General features: G+C 52.9%; 2 protein-coding genes across 5 annotated transcripts in view; both read right to left on the minus strand.

The window, feature by feature from the left end:
* LOC119114255 (uncharacterized) overlaps nucleotides 1-2,883 on the minus strand; it is a 46,982-nt gene extending 44,099 nt beyond the window's left edge. The window contains exon 1 of one of the 3 annotated variants that reach the window (XM_037238455.1): nucleotides 2,853-2,883. The gene's annotated coding sequence lies outside the window, so the exon portion shown is untranslated. Of the gene's footprint in view, nucleotides 1-2,508; nucleotides 2,573-2,852 lie in introns of those variants that run through there. The other 2 variants (XM_037238453.1, XM_037238454.1) reach the window with 2 other exon arrangements.
* Nucleotides 2,884-3,131: 248 nt separating this feature from the next.
* Nucleotides 3,132-16,629, minus strand: LOC119113999 (cullin-5). Of its 2 annotated transcripts, none has more exons than XM_037238233.1 (11): nucleotides 16,584-16,629; nucleotides 14,094-14,297; nucleotides 12,908-13,168; nucleotides 12,015-12,335; nucleotides 11,452-11,697; nucleotides 9,740-9,885; nucleotides 9,025-9,163; nucleotides 6,845-7,051; nucleotides 5,397-5,651; nucleotides 4,545-4,739; nucleotides 3,132-3,907 (listed from the first exon to the last, which is right to left on the minus strand). In XM_037238233.1, the coding sequence occupies exons 2-11, from the start codon at nucleotides 14,286-14,288 to the stop codon at nucleotides 3,524-3,526; spliced, it is 2,349 nt and encodes a 782-aa protein (XP_037094128.1). In that variant the 5' UTR covers nucleotides 14,289-14,297; nucleotides 16,584-16,629; the 3' UTR covers nucleotides 3,132-3,523. The 2 variants fall into 2 exon arrangements, with proteins under 2 accessions (XP_037094128.1, XP_037094129.1); XM_037238234.1 differs by having other exon boundaries at nucleotides 16,512-16,589.
* Nucleotides 16,630-22,115: the final 5,486 nt, after the last annotated feature.

The raw sequence follows: 22,115 nt of genomic DNA on the forward strand, positions 1-22,115 counted from the left end.
CCCCGCGGTCCGGCCCGGCCCCGCCGCCGCCGAAATAGACGCGCCCGCCGATCCGTCTCGTGCGCCGCCGACGGAGGCACCCGGCAGGTGGGCGCGTGCCACCGGCGCCGGCCACCTGGGGCCCGTGTCATCGGATGTTTACAGGCGAACCCGAGTGTTCTGTGCGTGTTGTGAGGGTTTTGAAACAAGCGGGCGTGTCTTGAGTTGAATTTCGGTCATTGAGCAGCACCCTCGAATGGGTTTAGAGGTCGAGTGCTTGTTTCCTAGGTGTAGTGAGTTCCCGGAAGGTGGGAGGGGTGTCAAGTTCAGGAAACAGAGCTGTCTTTGAATACCTCAACAATTTAATGCACCTGTCTGTCCTCAGGTTTGGTTTTCTCAAAGCAGGTGGCACCTCTGTTGGTGTCTTTAAAACAGCAAATGGGTTTGTTTGAAGCCCTTTGAAAACAAACAGATTCTGGAAAATGTCAGGACACGTTTGCCACAACCAGCTGTGTTACTGGATCCAGGTACCATTATGCCTACATCGCATAGTGAGTTGAACCACGTGCCTGGCAAGCAAAGCAGGGACACTTTAAGAACATCATAGGAGCAAATGCCCAGACAGGACTCAAAGGGCACAGCTCAACTAAGAGATCCAGCATAGGACCTGGTCCTTGTATGGGTTACATGAAAGGCTGTGACAATGCCTTTCAGAGGTTGAACAGAATAACATTACAATAGGAGATAATTATCGGGAGGTTCAAAGTATGTATGATACAAATGACCATATGAAAACTCAAAGAGAATTTTTCACATTTGAAGATATTGAAACAAGCATCAGATATTATGAAACAAGCATCAGATATTATGAAACAAGCATCAGATATTATGAAACAAGCTCACTTATAACTACTGGTGTACACATTTTAAAGCAGGACATGAAACTAACTAGCTTAACACTGACTTCTTCTGATGTGCTGAAAATTTTTAGCAAGACTTCTTATTTATTGTAAGATTTAGTTCTAAGCTTTTCATTGGCATGGGGAATAGGCTCCACTTTGTAAATATGCTCACCAAGGTGTCATGGCTTGATACATGACCCTACTTCGCACAATATTGATCAAAAGCCAATTGACAGTTATCTCTGAAAATTACACTTGCAAATGAAAGCCAGATATGAATATCATTATATTTTCATGTTGATTGCCATATAGCTTATAGAAAGGCAGGATTTTAATGATGTTCCTATAATGTCATGAACACCAAGGTGCCCTCAAAATAGTCTCCCTGATATACCTTTCTAAGCCTTTCCCATTGCTGTGGGTGTGTAGCTGTCATAAAAGGCAACACAGCCTGTGCATCATTAGTAAAAAAAGCACCTAAGCCTTTTTGCCTTTGCATGGCTAGGCTCAACTAGAAAGGGCAGGATTGTGAACATCATGAAAAGTCTATAAGATGGCTAGTTCAAAAAGAGATCAAAACCCCACATAAATGTGGAACACCTCCTTTAAAACAATCAGCATAAAATACAGCAATTGAATAAATCCACTTTTACTTTATCCATACTTAGTGATATGTTTCTCTTCATTAATTATCTCTTTATGAATTATCTCTATGAATTATCTCTTGATTTATGATATCTTCTATTTATGAATTATGGTTGAATCTAAGAAGTTCAGAGGCAAAGATGCCTACAATAGAGGCATTACAGCTACAGCTCCATGCAGACTTGATTGGTACATCTGAAGAAAATCACAAATGTTTATGACAGAGAGAGCAAAACAATATATCTAGTGTTGAACTTATCAATAGCTGTACATGTGAAAAATGATTCTTCTCTTTTCATTGTGTTGCTTATATAAGCATTTTAAAACAGAACATGAAACTAATTAGTTTAACACTGATGCTTTCTGATGTGCTGAAATATTTCAGAGACTGCTTGTTTACTGCAAGATTTAGTACTACCTTTTCATTGGCAAAACCTATACATCATTGGTGGTTGGATCAGAAGGCAGGTATCCTTACCAACCCTGAGCTCTGGTCCCGAGGAAGATGGCCACATAGTCAAAGCACTTTTATTGTTTGAGTTAATTGTTACAGCCTGTGGAATTATTACACATTGCAAGGAAGTGAAATATTTCAGGTGGCAGGGATTTAACAGTGTTGAGAACCTGCACATGTCAGCCAGAAATTCTTGGATTATTTATGAAAATGTGGAATATCATTAACACTTCAAGTGCTCCCAAACTTGACACTAGATCTTGTTGACATCATTTTCTTATCATTGACAACCTGGAGCTGCTAGACAGGCAAGGCAAGCCCATACCCAATTGCCAGATGCTTATAAGCAGAATTATCGGAAAAGCCTTAACCTATCCACGGGAATTTCGCGAACCCTGGTCGTACCGCACTGGGTGTAAACATCGCACGGATCACATGGATATAAAGACCTTCAAGTGATCCACAATTCAACAACTTTCACAACACATCCATAACTGTTCCCTGGACGCATGTACACCGCAAACTTACCGTGTGAAGCAGCCTAGCAGCGCCCAGCCCCCGCCCGCCCGCCGCCGCCTTCTGCTGACTAGAACGTCCGGTACGGCGTCCAGGCACGCGAATGCACGCGGTCCGGCGCCCTCAGCCGGCTTTACCAAGCTTTACCAGGCATCACGAATATGCACCTGACTCAGCGCGACGAACACGGCGCAGACCAGCCTTGGAGTTTTAACGAAAAGTTCTAGATGTGTTCAGGCCGATTGCCATACCGCGCGCGGGCTTGTCAAGTCACGGCAACACATGCCTAATCTCACATAGTCTTCTTAAGCTCTCTAATGACGAAATCGATGAAACGATTAGGACACCTCGCTCACCGTGCGCTGCGGTGAAAAAGGAGATAGCCAGAAGTGGTCACTGCTGAAATGTAGGGCCGTGGAAATGTCCATGCAGTGTACGCAGACTGGCTCCACCGGTCGGGAGTCTTTGAAAAATGGTGACCGTGATAAACTGACAGCAAGAGTCATCAAAGAGCCATGCAGATGCAGACGCAGAAAGCAATGCCCAAAAAACCGGGAATCTGGATATCAGTGTCAACTGGCATGGCCATCACACAAACATGAAATAGAAAGAGAAATCAGGGTCAAAACATGTGATCATGACTGGTTTTTATTACGCACCGAGAGTCATAACCAGAAGAGCTCACTAAGGCGCATGACGTCCAGAGTAATGCCAACTAAAACGGCAGATGCTTCTCCCGCCATCAGGCGATCAGATTGCGAACCTCAGCTTCGTTCCTGAACCGCCGGGTGGCACATATGTCCGCTCGGATGCCGGCACATCTGCAGCTGCGTCCCCGCGGTAAAATCATACCACCCGCATTATTCTCATCGCGATCACACCGAGAACACAAGCCCGCACCAAACGCACACTATAAAACCGCATTTGACACGGCGCAGACTTAAGGTGGCGCCGGCGCCGACGCACTGGCCGCGAGTGGGCAGCCAACCCCGATCACAGGCATATCCGCGCTCCCGCCGCACCGCACCTAGGCCATGTACTTGAACTTGTTTATATCGTCCGGATCCCGGCGCATGTACTTGTTCTCGATTAGCCACTCGATCTGTTCCTTGATCATCTTTTTACTCGGCAGAAACATGTTCTTGAGGATCTCGATGAGTTCGGTCTGTAGCTGCGCGTTCGTCGTCGCCTTCCGCATCTTCATGATCTTGACGATGGCCTCCTGGGTACGCAGGATGCGCAGCTGTATGATGCCGTCGTTCTCCTCCTCGCGCGACTTCTCCGTGCTCAGCTGGAGCCGGCCAATGACATTGACCTTGCCCCGCGGCATCGGCTTGCCGTTCTTGACGACGGCGAACTCCTGGTTGACCCAGAAGAGCGAGTCCTCGCCAAAGTCCTTGGCCGAATGCACCTGTGACGGGTAGCGAGACGCCCAGTCAGAGAACATTGACATTGTAGGGAGTGCCGTACATAACGCCACTTTTCCATTCACTCGACATCATCTACAGCAGCCACATGCAAGTTATTTTATTCTGGCAGGTCAAACATCAAAACACGCCTACATCCGGAAAACGTATTTAAGAACTGCGCCAGATATGCACCACATACATTCTGCACGTACTTGATCATGGTAAATCAAGGTGAATTATGTAAAGAAAATAAGGTAATCTGCTAGCATTGCAGTTCTAAGGGCCTCAGACAGTTGTATGGGTGATTTTTTGTCGACAAGCCTCACTGTTACGGCAAAGGGACATCCGCAGCCTCCGTCCTCTGCCCTCTGTCATCTGTCCTCTGCCCTCTGTCCTCTCTCCTCAGCCCTGTCCCTGTCCCTGTCCCTGTCCCCTGTCCCCTGTCCCCTGTCCCCTGTCCTCCGTCCTCTGTATTCTGTCGTATGTGCTCTGCCCCTGCCCCCCCCCCCCCCCCCCCCCGCCTCCTGTCCTGTCCTCCATCCCATCTCCCGTCACTCACCCCTCGTCCCTTGTCTCCCCGTCACGCACCCCGAGTCCCCCTGTCCCCATCTCCCGTCGCCTCGCCGCCGAGCGACACACCTCTGGGCTGTGGCACAGCAGCTGCCGCTTCAGCTTGCTGCAGGCCACCAGGGTCCAGAGCGTGCGCCGCAGCTCGGCGTCCGGCAGCTCGGTGGCTAGCCGCAGGTTCTCCAGCGAGATGCGCTCGTCGGGCCTCTGGTTCCAGGCGAACAGCACCGCCATCTGGAATGTGGTGATGTCCACGTCGTACCGGCCCTGCGGACGAGGTCAGATCAGGTCAGGTCACGTCACGTCAGGTCACGTCACATCGCGTCACGTCAGCGGGTGCAGCGGCACAGGGCACGTGCTGGCGGGGCTTCGACCGGCAGTGCGGTTCCGTTCTGCCCGCGGGGCGAGGTTGTGACATCTCTTGGACTTGCGTGGTTGCGCTGGAGAGGTACGGCCAGGGCCGGCTGAGGTCAGTGACAAGGCAGGTCAGGTCCGTCCGTCGCTGGCTATCGTGCTGGCTCTGGCATAGTGAACTAGCTGGCTCAAACCGCATATAACGCTCTAGGTTCAACAAGTTTTCATGTAAAGGTGACCAGTGCTGCAACCAGTATTTAGTTTCATAACATGAAAAAACTCCGCGCTCTCAAATTGCTCGGCGTGAGCCTGTGAGACACAAGCCCCAAAATGTCATCAAACTCGATATGGTCTTCTACTGAGGACTTAAGAACCACCCACAAAATAAATGCAACCCTTTCTCGTCAATGTGTTAGCAAGGCGCGATTCCCAGGCATGCACATTCACGATTCCATCTCATTCAGTGAGCCGCGAACTCCAGGGAACCCACCGGCGCCCACCATCCGCACCACACACAGCGCGAAAACGCTCCCGTCCACCCCCACCGCCGTCGCTCGCGCCGCCACGCACCAGCCGGCTAGTGAAGGTGATGGTGCCGTTGGACATGTGGTGGTGCCACTGCAGCTTGCGGCCGCTGTGCTTGGCCTTGTAGAACTCCTCCAGCTCCGGGATGTAGTCCTCCAGCTCGGTGGGCAGCGTCACGGCCACGCGCTCGCAGCCGCGCGACCACGCGCCGGCGTTCAGGATCTTGATGTTGACGTTGTCGGCCACATGCGGCCTGCACTCGTGGAACTCGTTGTTGAGGTCCTGCGACACCTTGACGTCCTGCCGGACACGAGCGCGGCCGGGTGACGGCGGTGATGATGATGATGATTTGGGCCTTGGGGCGCACCGACTTTGTTGGTTATATGGCGCCCATAACCTACTTTTTATCTAACAGTTGTCTGCAAAAAGCGGGAGATAAGGTTTCGTTCGATATATGGCATGAAATTGTGTCTTCAAGATAACTAAAAATGTGACCGTCATGCACTGAGCCGGAATCGTCTCCCAACAAAGCACAGAGCGTTGGCCACAAGGACCCAGATCCAAAATGGCGCATACGTTCCAAGGCGAGGTGGGCACAATCTATCAAGACATGCCGTACGGTGTAACGATCCCCGCAGCGAGGATACCGCGGTCGGTCTTCCCCGCATAACAGGTATCGGTGAGTTACGTATGTGGGTCGGGCGACGGCGGTGGTCGCGGGTGACTTTGCGCCGGCGCCGCTGTGAGAGGGGCATGACTGGAGGCGTGCGACACGCTCGCACCTCAGGTATAGCGGCGAAGAGGGGTGAGAGCGGCGCCCTGCACCGCCCTCGCACGTCCTGAGAGGGTCCAAAGGCCTGAGACGGGTACCGACGCAGTGGGCGATTTTGTGTCCCGGTGATAGGGGCATGACACGCATCTCCCGGTGATAGAAGGTATGGGAGATGAAACAACTGTAGTGAGCAGCACTATCCTCTCCCCCACGTCCTGGGAAGAGGGTTGACACTGAGGCGCTCTGTGATTTCTGTCTTGGGAGGGGGGAGGGCACAGGGGCAGACAGAGGTCACGCGACGAGACCAGTACTGGTGCGCGGGAGTAAACATCGCATCTACTCCACCAGCAACCAGCCCGGCTACGCAATTCATCATACAAAAACATTGAGATCGTGCTATCAGTGCTACAGTAGGTGGTAAAGCATAGAAGACGGAACTTGTACCACACGTGGACACGCACTCCAACGCACCATCATGATACATAAAATTTGTCCCGGTGCCACAATGAACACCCTACTCATCAGTTGGCTGCAACCCAGTTGCTTTCAGACATTCTCTTTCGATGCCGAAATCAACTACGTCACGTCCACACACACAAACACACCATAGCTGAAGATATCTCGCTCTGCTCAGCCGCGTCAAAGCGTCCACACACAAGTAACGACCCCATCCAACTCGCGCCACCTCTTCGCGCCTTCTCCGCCCGACCGCCACCCTCACCTGGAACATCCTGGAGAGCTTGTTGACGTAGTCAGCCGGCATGCCGATGCCGCGCAGCCAGTCCACCATGTTCTCCTCCTTCTCCGAGTCGGCCGACGTGTCCAGGATCAGCCGGCGCGACAGGTGGCCCTTGTGGTAGCGCATGAACACGTCCTTGTTCTGCACGTACTTCAGTAGACAGAGCACCGCGCGCAGCTTGTCGTCCACCTGCGGGCGGGGGGCCAGTCACCATCACAGCCGTCGGTCCGGGGGAGTCGCGCTTGTCGTCCACCTGCGGGCGAGAGACAAGTCACCATCACAGCCGTCGGTCCGGGGGGGTCGCGTTTGTCGTCCACCTGCGGGCGAGGGGCCAGTCACCATCACAGCCGTCGGTCCGGGGGAGTCGCGTTTGTCGTCCACCTGCGGGCGAGGGGCCAGTCACCATCACAGCCGTCGGTCCGGGGGAGTCGCGTTTGTCGTCCACCGGCGGGCGAGGGGCCAGTCACCATCACAGCCGTCGGTCCGGGGGAGTCGCGTTTGTCGTCCACCTGCGGGCGAGGGGCCAGTCACCATCACAGCCGTCGGTCCGGGGAAGTCGCGCTTGTCGTCCACCTGCGGGCGAGGGGCCAGTCACCATCAAAGCCGTCGGTCCGGGGGAGTCGCGCTTGTCGTCCACCTGCGGGCGAGGGGCCAGTCACCATCACAGCCGTCGGTCCGGGGGAGTCGCGTTTGTCGTCCACCTGCGGGCGAGGGGCCAGTCACCATCACAGCCGTCGGTCCGGGGGAGTCGCGCTTGTCGTCCACCTGCGGGCGAGGGGCCAGTCACCATCACAGCCGTCGGTCCGGGGGAGTCGCGCTTGTCGTCCACCTGCGGGCGAGGGGCCAGTCACCATCACAGCCGTCGGTCCGGGGGAGTCGCGTTTGTCGTCCACCTGCGGGCGAGGGGCCAGTCACCATCACAGCCGTCGGTCCGGGGGAGTCGCGTTTGTCATCCACCTGCGGGCGAGGGGCCAGTCACCATCACAGCCGTCGGTCCGGGGAAGTCGCGTTTGTCGTCCACCTGCGGGCAAGAGACCAGTCACCATCACAGCCGTCGGTCCGGGGAAGTCGCGTTTGTCATCCACCTGCGGGCGAGGGGCCAGTCACCATCACAGCCGTCGGTCCGGGGGAGTCACGTTTGTCGTCCACCTGCGGGCGAGGGACCAGTCACCATCACAGCCGTCGGTCCGGGGAAGTCGCGTTTGTCGTCCACCTGCGGGCGAGGGGCCAGTCACCATCACAGCCGTCGGTCCGGGGGAGTCACGTTTGTCGTCCACCTGCGGGCGAGGGACCAGTCACCATCACAGCCGTCGGTCCGGGGAAGTCGCGTTTGTCGTCCACCTGCGGGCGAGGGGCCAGTCACCATCACAGCCGTCGGTCCGGGGGAGTCACGTTTGTCGTCCACCTGCGGGCGAGGGACCAGTCACCATCACAGCCGTCGGTCCGGGGGAGTCGCGCTTGTCGTCCACCTGCGGGCGAGGGGCCAGTCACCATCACAGCCGTCGGTCCGGGAAAGTCGCGTGCGAAAGAACAAGTAGAATGAGAAAAGTCCGAATTTGTCGGTCGTTAAAGTCGGTGAACAGGTCAAGATTTGGATTTAACCAGAGACAGGAGAGGTCTGAATGCTGTGATTGTCTTCGACCAGGGGCATGGGGGAGGGGGTAGTGGGGCCGACAGCACGCATCGAGAGACCTGTCGTCGGTTAGCGGAGAAGCAACAGCGGGTTCTGTTTCACCACCTGCTCGAAAGCATGGCCAACTTTATCAGTTAAGCAAGCAGTGGGCAAAGCAACAGGAATCGTGTGTGCCCACAGCAAATTTCTGTAAAAAATTAATGATATCTTGAAGACCTGGTCTGATTTCCCTGCGATCCCGTACACAATGCGTCCACCGAGTGCCAATTCATTCCACTGGACGTGAATCATCTGCCTCCCATGACGTCACAGGTCCCCCGGGCACCTCCAGAATCAATAGCGCATCACTGCAGCCACACCGCAAGTGTATCACAGCCACGGCATCACGAACTGGATCACCAGACGCCATCCGCTCATCATGACGTCACAGCTACCCAGGCTGACACCGCGGGTGATCACCGAACGTGCACTCCCGTCCGGCGACGTCACACGCTCTCCGGTGACGTCACACGCTCCCCGGTGACGTCACCTCGTCGGAGGTGAGCCGCTTGCTGAAGGTGGTCTTGCGGAGCAGCATGTCGCAGTAGTTGGCCAGCAGCTCGGGACAGCGCGACTCGGGCGTGGACTTGAGTGGACCGCCGCTGCGGCCTCGCACCGGCAGCTCCAGCCTGCCGTGACGTCATCGGTACACCGGTCACACGGGCTTATCAACGGCAGTCATGTAATGCGTGGACGCTTGGGTCAGAACGAGCAAAGGTGTCGTTGCTTGCTGTCCTGTACAATGCTGTAGTGGTATCAGCAGCAGCGCTGTTGGTTATGGTCGCTGATGTCACTGTTGCCATTGCGCGAACGTTACGTCAAAATAAGCGCTGCTGGGTTATATATCGATGCGCGTGACGTCACTGACATTACCGTCGAAGCTTATCGAAAATCATGACCCGTCAAGTATCCCATCGCGTGAACCGAACACCAATAAAAGACGGGGTGATCTCGGGTCCAAGGCTTTAGGAAAACTTTTTTGTGATTGCTTTCAGATGCGGAGGCTGAAGGCGGCATTCGTCGCCGTGTTGCTGAAAGTAGCGTCGGTGAAAGGTGCGTTCGTCAGTACACCGCAGCGGCACGACAGCGCCCCATAATGACGCAAACCGCCATTTTCGTTCACAACCAGCGAAAAACAGCAGGCAACGGGTATCGAACCGGCGCTTTCGCGGTCGCGCAACCCGCCAGCGGCCGGCGGAACGTACTTGAAGACGTGGGTGTCGTTGACCAGGTCCTTGAAGGCCTTGTCGCGGGAGGTGAGGAAGCGCGGGTCGTTGTGGAAGGCGTCACGCACTAGGGAGCTGAACTTCTGGAACAGCTCCAGCAGCTGCTCCACGTACCGCTCACAGTCCTGCGGACAGCCGCGCTCGTGTCAGCAGCGCTCGGTGGACACGCCGGGCTGAAGCCGCTGGGCTGAAGCCGCTGGGCTAAAGACGCTGGGCAGGTGGTCCGGCGCAGGCTCAGCGTGGCGGATGCGGCCCATTGCCCACGACCGAGTGCGGGCGGGGAGGGGGAGGGGGCCGTGAGCTTGAGACTGACTATAACACTATTTCGCCATTCTCTCCAGTGTTTTCGGATCTCAGTCGCAGTCCTCTCCACCTCACCGCGGCATCTGGCCTGCCTTCAGCCCCAATTACAATGCACCCTGCCGCCAGTTCTACCAGTCTCTCTCAGCCATTCTCAGTTACCAGTCCCCCCCCCCCCCCCCCCCCAGCCGCCGGTTCTACCAGCGCTCAGTCACCAGTCTCACCCAGCCGCTGGTTCTACCAGCAAGTCTCACCCAGCCGCTGGTTCTACCAGCAATCACAGCCACCAGCTCAATTCAGCCGCCTGCTCCATCTGAGTTCTCGGTCACCAGCCCCCCCCCCCCCTCGTTATCAGTCCCCGTTACGTCGTCCTCAGACCTTTCACAACATGAGCGCGCCCGCTCGTCAGCGAATCACCAGCTGCTGTTATTGTGGGTGGGGCTCTCCCGTCTCTGGCGATTACAGAGGTGGTGACGAAACACCTTACGAAACATTGTGCACAGAAGATCGTGGGTGTAATCATACGGGGCTGGGGGACACGCCAGTCCGCTATTCCCGCGATGGGATTTTGTTCTCCTCAGTTTTGCTTGCATAAGGCACAGTACAGATGTGCTCCTTTTCAAAATGCAATTTTTAGGCCAGGTCGTCGCTCAGACTCTAGTTCACCCTCCCTCCTCCCCCTCCCCCCCCCCCCCCCCCTCGCAATCTCACAGATATGGCCACACCCACACACAAACGACGATAATTTACACCCTCGAAATTGTGCCAAGTCGCACTGTCATATTATACAAGGTTACACACGTCGCCATATATATACATACATATATATATGTATATATATATATATATATATATATATATATATATATATATATGTATGTATGTATGTATATGGTGTTACGTTATATAACTGTAGGTTATGCGTACTGAGATGCCTATTTAAAACACCTAAGCACTCGTACAATAGCCCTGTCCTGCGTCGTTACGGTGGCGTAATCGATAAGCACAAGGTAGCAGCCGGTCAGCAGATATGTTGCCCTTACTGTTCAGCACTGTGCTGGCCGAACATCAGCAGAATACCCTCGACCTCATCAACCTCACGCTTGCCACCTTTCCTCGGCCGTCCCGCCCCAGCCTCCCGCCAACACATATCGCTCTTCCACCCTGACCCAACACTCCCAGCAGCCTCACGTGCTCTAACCGCCCACACACACACGCACACACCTCACGCCATGTCACATCATACCCGCACCGCACCGCACCGTACCCGCACCGCACCGCACCGCACCGCACCGCACCGCACCGCACCGCACCGCACCTCACCACACACACACACATACGCACAAGCACACGCACACGCACCATCCCACCCCATCCCCACAAGACAGCACCTGTGTGATGCTGTCGGCGTTGGCCAGCATGGCCTCGAGACCGGCCGACTTGATGTGCTCCTCGACGACGCGCAGCATGGGCTCGACGCCGGCGGCGCCGGCCGGCTGCCCGTCCGAGGCGCTGTCCATCAGGCCGAACATCAGCGACAGCTTGTGCGTGTCGTGGTGGCGCACCATGCGCGGACACTCGGCCAGGATCGAGTCGCGGTAGCGCGACACCAGCAGGTGCACGCACTTGTCGTGGATCTGCCGGCCGGCGGGGCGGGGCGTCAGGGTCCGAGGCCGGCCAGAGGCGGCCGGGACGAACGGCGGTGAATAGCTCGGCACGGAGGTCTGCATCAGCACGAGCAATGACGCGCGCCGGCGTCCAAACAACGCAAGTCGTAGCCACCTTCTCTCGCTCCGACACTCTTTCGCTCTGTCGCTCTGTCGCTCTCTCGCTCTTTCGCTGTTTCGCTCTCTCGCTCTTTAGCTCTTTTGCTCTGTCGCTCTCTCCCTCCCACCTACCTTGACTCAAATCCAGCTGAACTTCCCGTCCATCCCTGCCCGCGTCACGCGCTCACCTTTTTCAGCGAGTCGCCGCTGGTCTCGAGGTACTTCAGCCCGCGCTCCTCCTCCTCCTTCAGCTTGCTGTCCGCGTAGCGCATGAAGTCGTGCACGCCGTTGCCGGCCAGGAACTCGGCGGCGTACGACTGGTAGTAGCGCGTGAGACACTCGATGTACACCGTCTCGAAGTGGAGCCGGTACGACTCGAGCCGGTCCTCGGCGTTCGTGCACAGGTGGACGAACGAGTCGCGCACGCCTACTACCAGGTGCGCGCCCTCGATGGCCGTGCCGCGCCGCTCCGTGTCCACCAGGTGCATGGCGGCCTGCAGCAGCCGCTCCTGCGCGGCGCACACCGAACGTCACGCTTCCGCGCGGGCTGACAGCGGGGGTGGCTGGGGTTTGGGGGGGGGGGAGGGTGAGTCTGACAGGTGTGTCGTTCTGTTCGTTTAGGAAACTGAGTCTTTTTCGGTCCGGCGGGTCGGTGACCCCAGGCCAAGGTCGGTACGCCTGAGGGGCGGGGGCACGCGCGAGCATACTTGGCGTATACCGGCCGGCGCAAGCTAACAAAAGCCGCGAATTTGACCTTTAGCTTCGCGCAGATGCGGACAACGGTGATGCTAGAACGCAAACTCTACACACGTGCTGGATCAAAAGGAAACAGTTGGACCGACCTTGCACCTCGAGACTCAGTACCATTGCACTGCAACGGGATGGCAGATAACAAAGAATGCATTGGTCGTATCTCCAGCTCCGCAACCTACCAGCAGAGCTCCGCCCAAAACTGGTCAACACGACAAATCAAAAGGATGCAGCCGATTGCGCGAAGAAATTCCCCCCCCCCCCCCCCCCCTTCCCTTCCCCTCCACCCTGAGCAACACTGCCACCGCTCGGGTCCCTGCCGCTACCATACCCTGAGGCTGGAGAAGATGACCTCGTGCCACGTCTCCAGCATCAGCTTGCGCACGATGCTCTCCTGCGGCTGCTTGGCCTTGTTGCTGTTGGCGTTCTTGCCGGACAGCGCCTGCTCCAGCGGGCCGAACGGCAGCGGCAGGTAGCCGCACTGTGTGAAGAAGCGATCCCACTCGGCGATGTACGCCTTCAGCGTCTCGTACTCGCCCTCGTGCTGCCGGATCCGGCTGTAGGCCAGCTTGACGAACGACTGCACCGCCTCCTGTCGGTGAGCGGAGCAACTGCGGTTAGTGATGATCGGGACGACTGGAAGCTAGCGAGAATCAACCGGACTGCCGCTTAGAGACCATCACGGGAGTTGGCAGTAAGCAGGGGTGGCAAAGGTTTGACAACAGGCTTGTATCAGCCCCAGTCAGCAAAAACCGCGTCCGTTCACATGGTTTGTGCTGACTCGGTCTGATCGCAGGCCAGAATGTCCGGTAACGCACCGCTCTGAGTCAGCGCGACCACACTCAGAGCCGCTCTGAGTCCTGCCGCACTCTGACCGGCGTTAGCGTGGAGGTGCGGCGCTCGCACCGCTGAGTCTGGGCGGTCCGGAGCATCGCTGCGGTGTTAGGCGCGCCGTTCTCATCCCAGAGGCAACCCATCAGAGGACCCACCTGCAGGTATCCATCGACCTTGGGCGCGTCCTTCTCATCCCCGAGGCAACCCATCAGAGGGCCCACCTGCGGACATTTCTGGACCTTGGGCGCGCCCTTCTCATCCCAGAGGCAACCCATCAGAGGAACCACCTGCAGGTATCCATCGATCTTGGGCGCGTCCTTCTCATCCCCGAGGCAACCCATCAGAGGGCCCACCTGCGGACATTTCTGGACCTTGGGCGCGCCCTTCTCATCCCAGAGGCAACCCATCAGAGGACCCACCTGCAGGTATCCATCGACCTTGGGCGCGTCATTCTCATCCCTGAGGCAACCCATCAGAGGGCCCACCTGCAGATATTTCTGGACCTTGGGCACGCCCTTCTCATCCCAGAGGCAACCCATCAGAGGACCCACCTGCAGGTATCCATCGACGTTGGACGCGCCCTTCTCATCCCAGAGTTAACTGGTCAGAGGACCCCCCTACAGGTATTGGTAGGCCTCGGGCGCGCCTTTCTGATCCCAGAGGCAACCTCCTAGAGGGCCCACCTGCAGGTATCTGTAGACCTTGGGCGCGCCCTTCTCATCCCACAGGCAGACAGTGTGTGTCGACCAGAAGAGGTTCTGCCAATCGGTCTTTGAGACGGGGTCCTGCTGCAGCAGCCGCTGGATCACCGGCTCCATGTTGGGCCACTGCTCCTGGAAGGCGTTCTGCGCCCGGTCTTTGAGCAGCGCCGACGTCATGGCGGCGGCCTGTGACGCAGGTCAGGTCAGGTCACACTGGGTCAGGTCAGGTCACACTAGGTCAGATGAGGTGACACTGGGTTCAAGCAGGGCAGGACAGCATGGAGGTGTGGTCCCAGTCTTCTAAGGTCAGGTCAGGTTTGACAAAGACATCCTTTAGTGCTCTCCATACCTCTACAAGAAGCGCAAGACATCCTGAAGTTCTAAAAAAAAATGTTTATATCAGCTCAGTTCCAGGCTGTCTTATCAATTGCTTGGACTTGGTTGGCATGTAGCATTAAGTGTAGCATAAGGGTACCACTCTCAACATGTACATTTTAAGGGAATGGGCCAACCAAAAAAACTTATCATTCAGTCTTACTTTTATGTTGTCTTTGGCAAAATAAACATCCAGGTGAACACCAATGTCATAACCAAATCAAAAGCACTGCATGAATTCCTCACACCAGAGCCATGCAGAGGTACTCCCAGCACAATTATTCATGGTGATCACATATCATCTAAATAGGTAAAGACTGGTATCCATCAGCTTTCCCTGTCATATGCCGAGACATAATTTTCTTCAGGTGCAGTTCATCTAATGTTATACAAATGGGAAGTACCATTTAAGGTAATTATTACCATAAATATTTTACCATAAATCTGCATTTACTATTAAGTAGAACTGGTAGTTACCATTCACTACAATCATTTATCATAAATGGTACTTACAACTCATCCACTGATGCTCATGTGCAAAGGAAAAAATTCATATTGTTGGTCAAATAAACACAATTACTTGTATCCTGGCATAGAAAAATTGTATATCTGTTCTAAAAATAAAAAATGGAGTCCTGTCTGTTCAAGATACATTATCAAGTGATGTAACACAGCCAAGCGTCACCATCCAAAGACCTCCAGAACAGGTCATTTAAAAGCATGAAGGTTATTACAACCAAAAATGTAAAATGTTGTTATCACTCTCTCCCTTTTACACATAGTATATGAACCTTACACCTTACAACAACTTTGTCAATTTGAAGACATAAACAACCAAAAATCAAAGATGTCATCATCACTCCCTCCCTTTTACACATGGTACATGTTCCTTATGCCTTACAACACCTTTGTCAGTTTGAAGACATAAACAATGCATCAGGACAAACATACTCCCTATCTTCACCATTAAGTGCTGGGCACTGGTCCAGAATGTTTGGTACTAAGTAAGGTTTTGAGATCATAGGAACTTATCCTCTACAGCCTGGACTACAATAAAAAATTATTTTAAATCATTTATGGATGTCATGCTGCAACAAAGCCTGACTTCTCCCTAGATAACAATCTTGTATGCCATCAGAGATAATGACAAATGGGTGGTTGTCAGTGGAATGTGTCTGCTCATCCTTCCTGAGTAGTAGCATGATGTTCTGAAATGCATGAATCCAGGCCAAACATTTACTAGTTTTATGTGACAAAGCATGTGGGAAGGAAATGGACTGTGCACCATACTGGATAAGAATACATGTTGTGCCAATCTGACAACCCCAGTTTGGCACACTCACCAAAAATTGTACCATGTAGCCAGTGTTTCAACAAATTTGACAGACTACCTTTTGTAGCCTTACTTGCAAGGTGAAGGAATAGATAACACACAGCACTACAGATATTATCACAAAGATGAGTTTAATCAACCAGTGACACGCCCAGTGATCCACAACTACCTACTTTTAAAGATGAAGTCAATTCCACTGCCAAACTTGAGCTGGCAAACTCATGGATGGTACCAGAGATGGGCAACATACCCAATCATGGTTAATACAAAGCATGGCAAATCAAAAATATGCCAAGTTGCAGAGTAAAAGTTATAGTCTAAAATGTTTACAATATCTTTCAACAAGCCACATTTTGTTGTAGTATGGATCTTCTATCCCAACCTGACCTCATTTGGCCAGTTCGGAGGGCAATAATAAGTCTTGTCATGTATGGTTTCAAGTTGCAACCCAACATGTTGATTGCATCTTTGCTTTTGTCCTACAATGTCACAATAAGATTATCACAGTGACTTGGATTCATTAAAAGGTTTCTAAATAGGGCGAATTAAAGACAAAACGAAGCACAATAATGGGGATATATAAAAAGGTTCCTAGATGGGGCGAAGTAGACACAAGAAAGCACCATAATGGAATACATCACTCAGTGTATTACTAGCATGACCTACAGCCTACGCCCCGCACTCCTGCCTACCTTTCAACAATTTACGAAACACCTAAACTGGCAAGCACCTAGCACAGAATCGTACAGTACCACAGCCCCAACCTTTCGAATCACAAGTCAGGCTCCCCGCACACATGAAAGCGGCGCCTCGCATAAACAGTGAGACCATCGAAGAAGTGACGCATATCGCGCGCCAGAAATGTATTAGCAAAATGTTCCAGATTTTTAATAGCAGCCAAAATAATTCAACCTTGTTCTTCCATGTCAGTATTTTTCGGTGTATTTTCCAACGGATGTCATTTGCATGCAAAGTAACAGACCAGCGTAAGTCCAGTTTTTATTTACGAACAGAGGTTGTTGGCGTTCGTTTTCTTCATTCAGCAAAAGTCGTAGGACCCTCCGCTCCGAACCTGTTCGCAATTTGTGAGGACGTTTTTGTCAGGAATTTGCCAACGTTACCCATTTGCCGAAATCGCTTTGTGTGGTATTCCCAGAGACCACAGACTTCGTCGCGGTTCTCATCGGCTGCCACGATATCAGCGCTTTCGCGCAGCCACCGGCATCCAACCGGGGCGGTGTCGGGTGGCAAGCGCACGAGCGTTGTGACTCACGACGACTACCGGCGTGACAGGACATTTGACAAAAAGACAAATGGATATTTGAAAAGATTTCCACCAATCAAGACTCTCGGCTTGCGAATTCAGTTCGAGCTCATTTATGCCCGGGCAAGCATGTTTTGTTGAACTTGACAGGAAACTCTAGTGAAACCAAGTGGAATCCCCAGTGAACACCTTGATGATCGGACTGCATCGGGTCGATGTGAGACTTGCCCGTTGAACGCCGATGCCGCGCCGACGTCAAGCAGAGATATTTTCCAACGTCCACCCGATCTACACGTTGGCACGTTGGCCTGGCTTCCCCGTGACAACACGATGCTCTCACCCTTCAGCGGGCGTTTCCCCGCTCTCGAGCCGACGTTCCACCGCTCTCCAGCCGACGTTCCCCGCTCTCAAGCTAACGCCCCTTTTGCTGTCTGGCGACGCTCCTGCTCTCCAGTCGACGTCCTCCTGCTCTCCAGTCGACGTCCCCCTGCTCTCCAGTCGACGTCCTGCTCTCCAGTCGACGTCCCCCTGCTCTCCAACCCATGTTCTCCGCTCTCCACTCCTGCTCCCCACCCTGTTTCCCCGCTACAACGCATCCAAAGGCCTCTCCATCCAATGTCTCCAAAATGTTCGACTGCGACCTCGCCGCCAGGGTTGAAGATATCTTAAAACCTTGACATTTTCTCACACCCATTTAAGTAATAATGCTTTGTTTGAAAACACCTTAGCTGAGCATATTATATGCATTCATCATGTACACGAATTCAATGTTGTACAACCAGAGCAAAAAGAGGGGTCGCCCTGTATCAGAGTTCTCCTCGGTGCTTCGAGTTCCTTCTGCCCCGCGTGCACCGCGTTATGCCGCCATTTCTGCATCTGAGCTTCTACTTGCGTGTGGAGAGTACAGAGCTTTTCGTTGGCAGCTTCTGGAAGCAGCGATAGTACTGCAAGATTTTTGAAAATTAATGCAGAGGCAGGGAGGAGAAATAGAGAAGGAAAGAGGGGAAGCGCATGGAACAACGCTAGGGACAGAGACATGAAGACAGGGAAAAGGTCATGGAGGTAGAGGTAAAAACATGGAAACGGGAGAAGCATGGACAGGGCCAGAGATAGGTACAGGCAGCGATAGGAACGGAAGCAGTGACGGAGGTGCAGTGGGGTAACGCTTATGAGTGGCGATCAAAACCACATGAACAAAGTTAAAACATCCCTGACCACAACAATGCATGCTTACATCCATCTTACGACGAATATCACTGCCCTCATTCCTTCCTAGACCAGGGTTTCGTGGTGGAGATGTCAGACTGTTCCAAAACATCATCCACAATAAGCATGCTTAGACTCCAACCAACTGATACATTAGCTGAAAGGGCATCAGGCAGCAAAAAAGAATTGAAAAGGCATTATTCGAACATCATGCCCTAAGATATCCACATGGTAAAGGAGCCTACCATCCAGCCATGATAAGTGAAACCCAGCACACAAATGGATAAGTATCTGGTTCACCAAAAGCACACTGAAAGCTTGCAATGCCACAGCATTTCTTGTGCTCAAAATCCTCACACAGGAGACCAATCAGCAACTTCGTTTTTTGCAGCCGTCGCTTGCCGTTGCTGTCATAGCGGCTGTAGCCCTATCGTTTTATCGAAATTTACGCGATAAACCGATAGAAGCATCCTTTAATAAAATCGCAATAAACCACGCACGTAGCGTACAAAAGTTAAGTCACGTACACTTTCTTACGGCCAAGTCAGAGCAGCACAAAATTCCACCCCAAACAATGGGTAAATTACTAAAACTTTGACTTAGACATTGTCTGGCAACGAACAGTGGTTGCTGGCCACGCTTCCGCGTCGTTGATACCCATGTCCTCGAAACAGGCCATTACAAAGAGCACGGAAGCCCTGCCAACAGTTTAAAAAAGTAGCGGCGTACAGTGAACATGCTGTTGGTTAAAACCTGAGTCCGACGCTTTCAAAGCACGCAAGGGTGCCTTATCCCAGAATCGTGCGGCCAAACTGGTGATGATTTTTTGGTTTATCAATTTTTAGCATTTATTATTTTTCCGCCCTATCAGACCCCAGCGGCACACACCGGCCGTGACGCACTATCCAAGGCGTCGAGCGCTAATCACCATGCGTCTGCTTCCAAGTTGAACACAACAATTGTCAAGCTTCCAGTTGCTGCTCTCTAGCTTTCTGAACCACGATGCGTCATTTGTCAGCCTTACATTTGCTATATTTCGGTTCCCATTTCTGAGCGCCGCAGCGATCTTTCCGCACTTTCGTACTCTACAAAGGACAAGCTAAAATGCAAGCTATGAAGGCACTATTCGTGCTGATTGCCCGTCGCAGCGTACTTCCTCAACAGCTATCCGCTATTCATCTTCTAACTGTAAACCTAGCCGAGATTGTCTGACGGCATGGGTCGTGATACATCCAACTTGTGTATTCAACCAGCCTCCGCTCCGCTGGCCGCCGACATCTCGAGAACCTCCGCGCTCGCCCTGTTCTGCTTGGTTCTACTCCAGCCGTCCCGCTCCCCGCGGCCCGGCGACCCGACCCTGACACGGGTCACGTGGTCACGGACCAACCGCCGCACGCCACACAGGGCTGCGTCCCGACGCGACGCCCCGGGCAAGGTGACCCGAGCCGGCGGCAAGGACCAGCCCGGACCGAACCGAACCGGATTGTCTAGGCCGGCCCGGCACTCAGCCAGGGAGCCCACCACCAACATAGACAGCTGCACGCAGGCAGCTGTCTATGTTGGTGGCAGCTGTCAGCTGGACCCCTACATAACCACGACCTTTACAACTTACTCTTTATTTCATCTATGTGGATTATTTTAAGATTATCTGTATAAATAAAAGCATGTCATTATTTTTTATTCTCCATTCTCATCTAATTGTCACTTTGCTTAATCAGTGTCACGACCTGCGTAATGATGCATGCTGTTGTTACTGAGGCTCAATTTTTCCGCCCTTTCGAATGAATGCCTGGCGGGTGAATAACATACCGAAGCTTGTCGACGATTACAGCACGTGCGTTTTTTCCGAGGTTTTGCTGAATTGCTCGACGGTGGCGACTGGGCGATCGATCGGTGGCATTTCGGCGTTGCGAAAAAGAGAATTCGTAAACCCTTCGGCAAACTCGATGCTCAAACGGAACGTTGTCTAGAATGATTAGAGAGGTGATAATCACAGCCAATGAATGCGCGCATGCGGTGATGTAAGTTTCGTCAAGATCCTGGCGATGGTTCCGACGGCAGCGCGTTGCCATGGATACCACTTTTTCAAACATTCCCACATTTCCGGCTTGCATGATGAGAATTGTCGCCACGATGTGGTGCATGGCCTCGTATCGGCCACACGTATTGCGGGCGGTGGGTTGGTCGACACTCTGAAATCAGATTCACACCTCCACAAGCTCTGGCTGCCGAGATACGACATAACACGTGAAAACGGTCAAAACGGGGAAATCAGTGTGTACCGCTGCTGCGCACGTGCCACGTGCCACGTGCAGTGTCACACGCGACGTCATGCGACGTGCCGTTCGATTGCCAATCGAAGCAAGTTCAGTTCACGTCTCTCCGACTCGCGGTTGCCGAGATGCGACCACATTTTCCAACGGTTACCCGCTGTCATTGGCGCTGGTCGCTTTTTCTGGCCGCCCACGTAAAGCCAACGAGCTGAAAAATCAAGCTGCAGCACAGGCCGCGCGCCACCCGTTGGTCGCGCCGTCACGAATCTCGTCGCTGCGCACGCTTCAATGGGCAAAAGACGGCAAACAGGTAGGCAGGCAGACAGACGCGCCCTACACAGACGTTTGTTTTTGCTTTGTTTTGGCTGAACGGAACCTTGAAATCGCTGGCCTGGCACCAGATAACAAGGATAGCTTAAAAAATATGCTGGCTAAAGACATTATCCCTAAAGTTGTCCAAGTATTTGGAGGTTGCAAATCAATTGGAAACGTATTTACACACACGTCAGCGTGTCCATTCTTTCTGACGACGTTGTGTTTCGTTGAGAACTTTGGCTTTAAGAAAAATGTAGCGAGCAAGCCCCGTTGCAAGCAAGCGCATGAAATTATATCAGAGATTCCGTGACAGAGCATAGGTCTCTTGGAAGAAAAAACATTTAAGCTCAAATGCGTATTGGGTGAGAAGTTGTCAGAATCGCCGTCTTATGTGACTTTTGCGATACTCGTCTGACACAGTAATATAAAGAAAACCCAAACAAGAAAGTTTCAAACAGGAAAATTTTCTGAACGGCCAGCAATCTTTGCTCACTTCTACACCATTCATGAGATCTCATCTAACTTAAAGGTGCAAGAGCATTGCAATAGGTACGCGAGCAGATTAAGCCAACTTGCATCAAAATAGGAGTAATCAAAACAGGTCTAAAACGTGCTCTCGCAACCTCCAGAATCTGGGAACAGGTCAATGCAGCAACGTAGATGGGTTAATATGTCAAGTTGCAAGAATGTTGACCCTGCACTGTACTACAAAGTACTGCAAAGTTTTCCTCACCGTCTGTCTTTTGCGAAGTCGATTTCACCGCAGCCTGGCTTACGCGGTTACGATTGGCTGACTCAGCCGACCAGTCGACCATGTGCTTTGAGATCTATGAGATATTTTTAACGGGCAACTGCGTGGGCTGACCGTGGGCATGGGCTGACCGAGGTATGAACATGGACTGACCATGGGATGGACTTAGGATGACGTGAGATGGGTATGGGCTGAACGTGGGATGGACGTGGGCTGAATCTAGGTTGCTTTGGCGGGTATGTCGGGGAATAATGCTGTCCATACTGAAACAGCTACCAAAAAATATACCCTGAAGCCATCCCTTTGATATTTCGGCACACACATTTTGGCAGCAAGTGTCAGCATAATAACCAAATGGGATCATTTCTGCAATCTGGTTGAAGTGATATGGTGATTGACAAAACAAAATAAAACAACAAATGAAGGTATTGAATTGTCTGCACATGTGAAACCTGCGATAACAAATAAGGATCACATTTGCACTAGA

This window comes from Pollicipes pollicipes, unplaced genomic scaffold (assembly GCF_011947565.3).
Source record: "Pollicipes pollicipes isolate AB1234 unplaced genomic scaffold, Ppol_2.1 Scaffold_7262;HRSCAF=8765_pilon_pilon_pilon, whole genome shotgun sequence".
Classification (NCBI taxonomy): Eukaryota; Metazoa; Arthropoda; class Thecostraca; order Pollicipedomorpha; family Pollicipedidae; genus Pollicipes; species Pollicipes pollicipes.

Bases quoted from the DNA above. Each gene is read 5' to 3' on its own strand.
- LOC119113999 (XM_037238233.1), bottom strand. From the start codon at position 14,288: ATGACGTCGGCGCTGCTCAAAGACCGGGCGCAGAACGCCTTCCAGGAG. The intron at 9,886-11,451 runs GTGCTGTCTTGT...GGCTGTCCGCAG, and splicing joins ACGCCGACAGCATCACACAG to GACTGTGAGCGGTACGTGGA. The intron at 4,740-5,396 runs GTGCGTGGCGGC...CCTCGTCCGCAG, and splicing joins TCACCTTCACTAGCCGGCTG to GGCCGGTACGACGTGGACAT.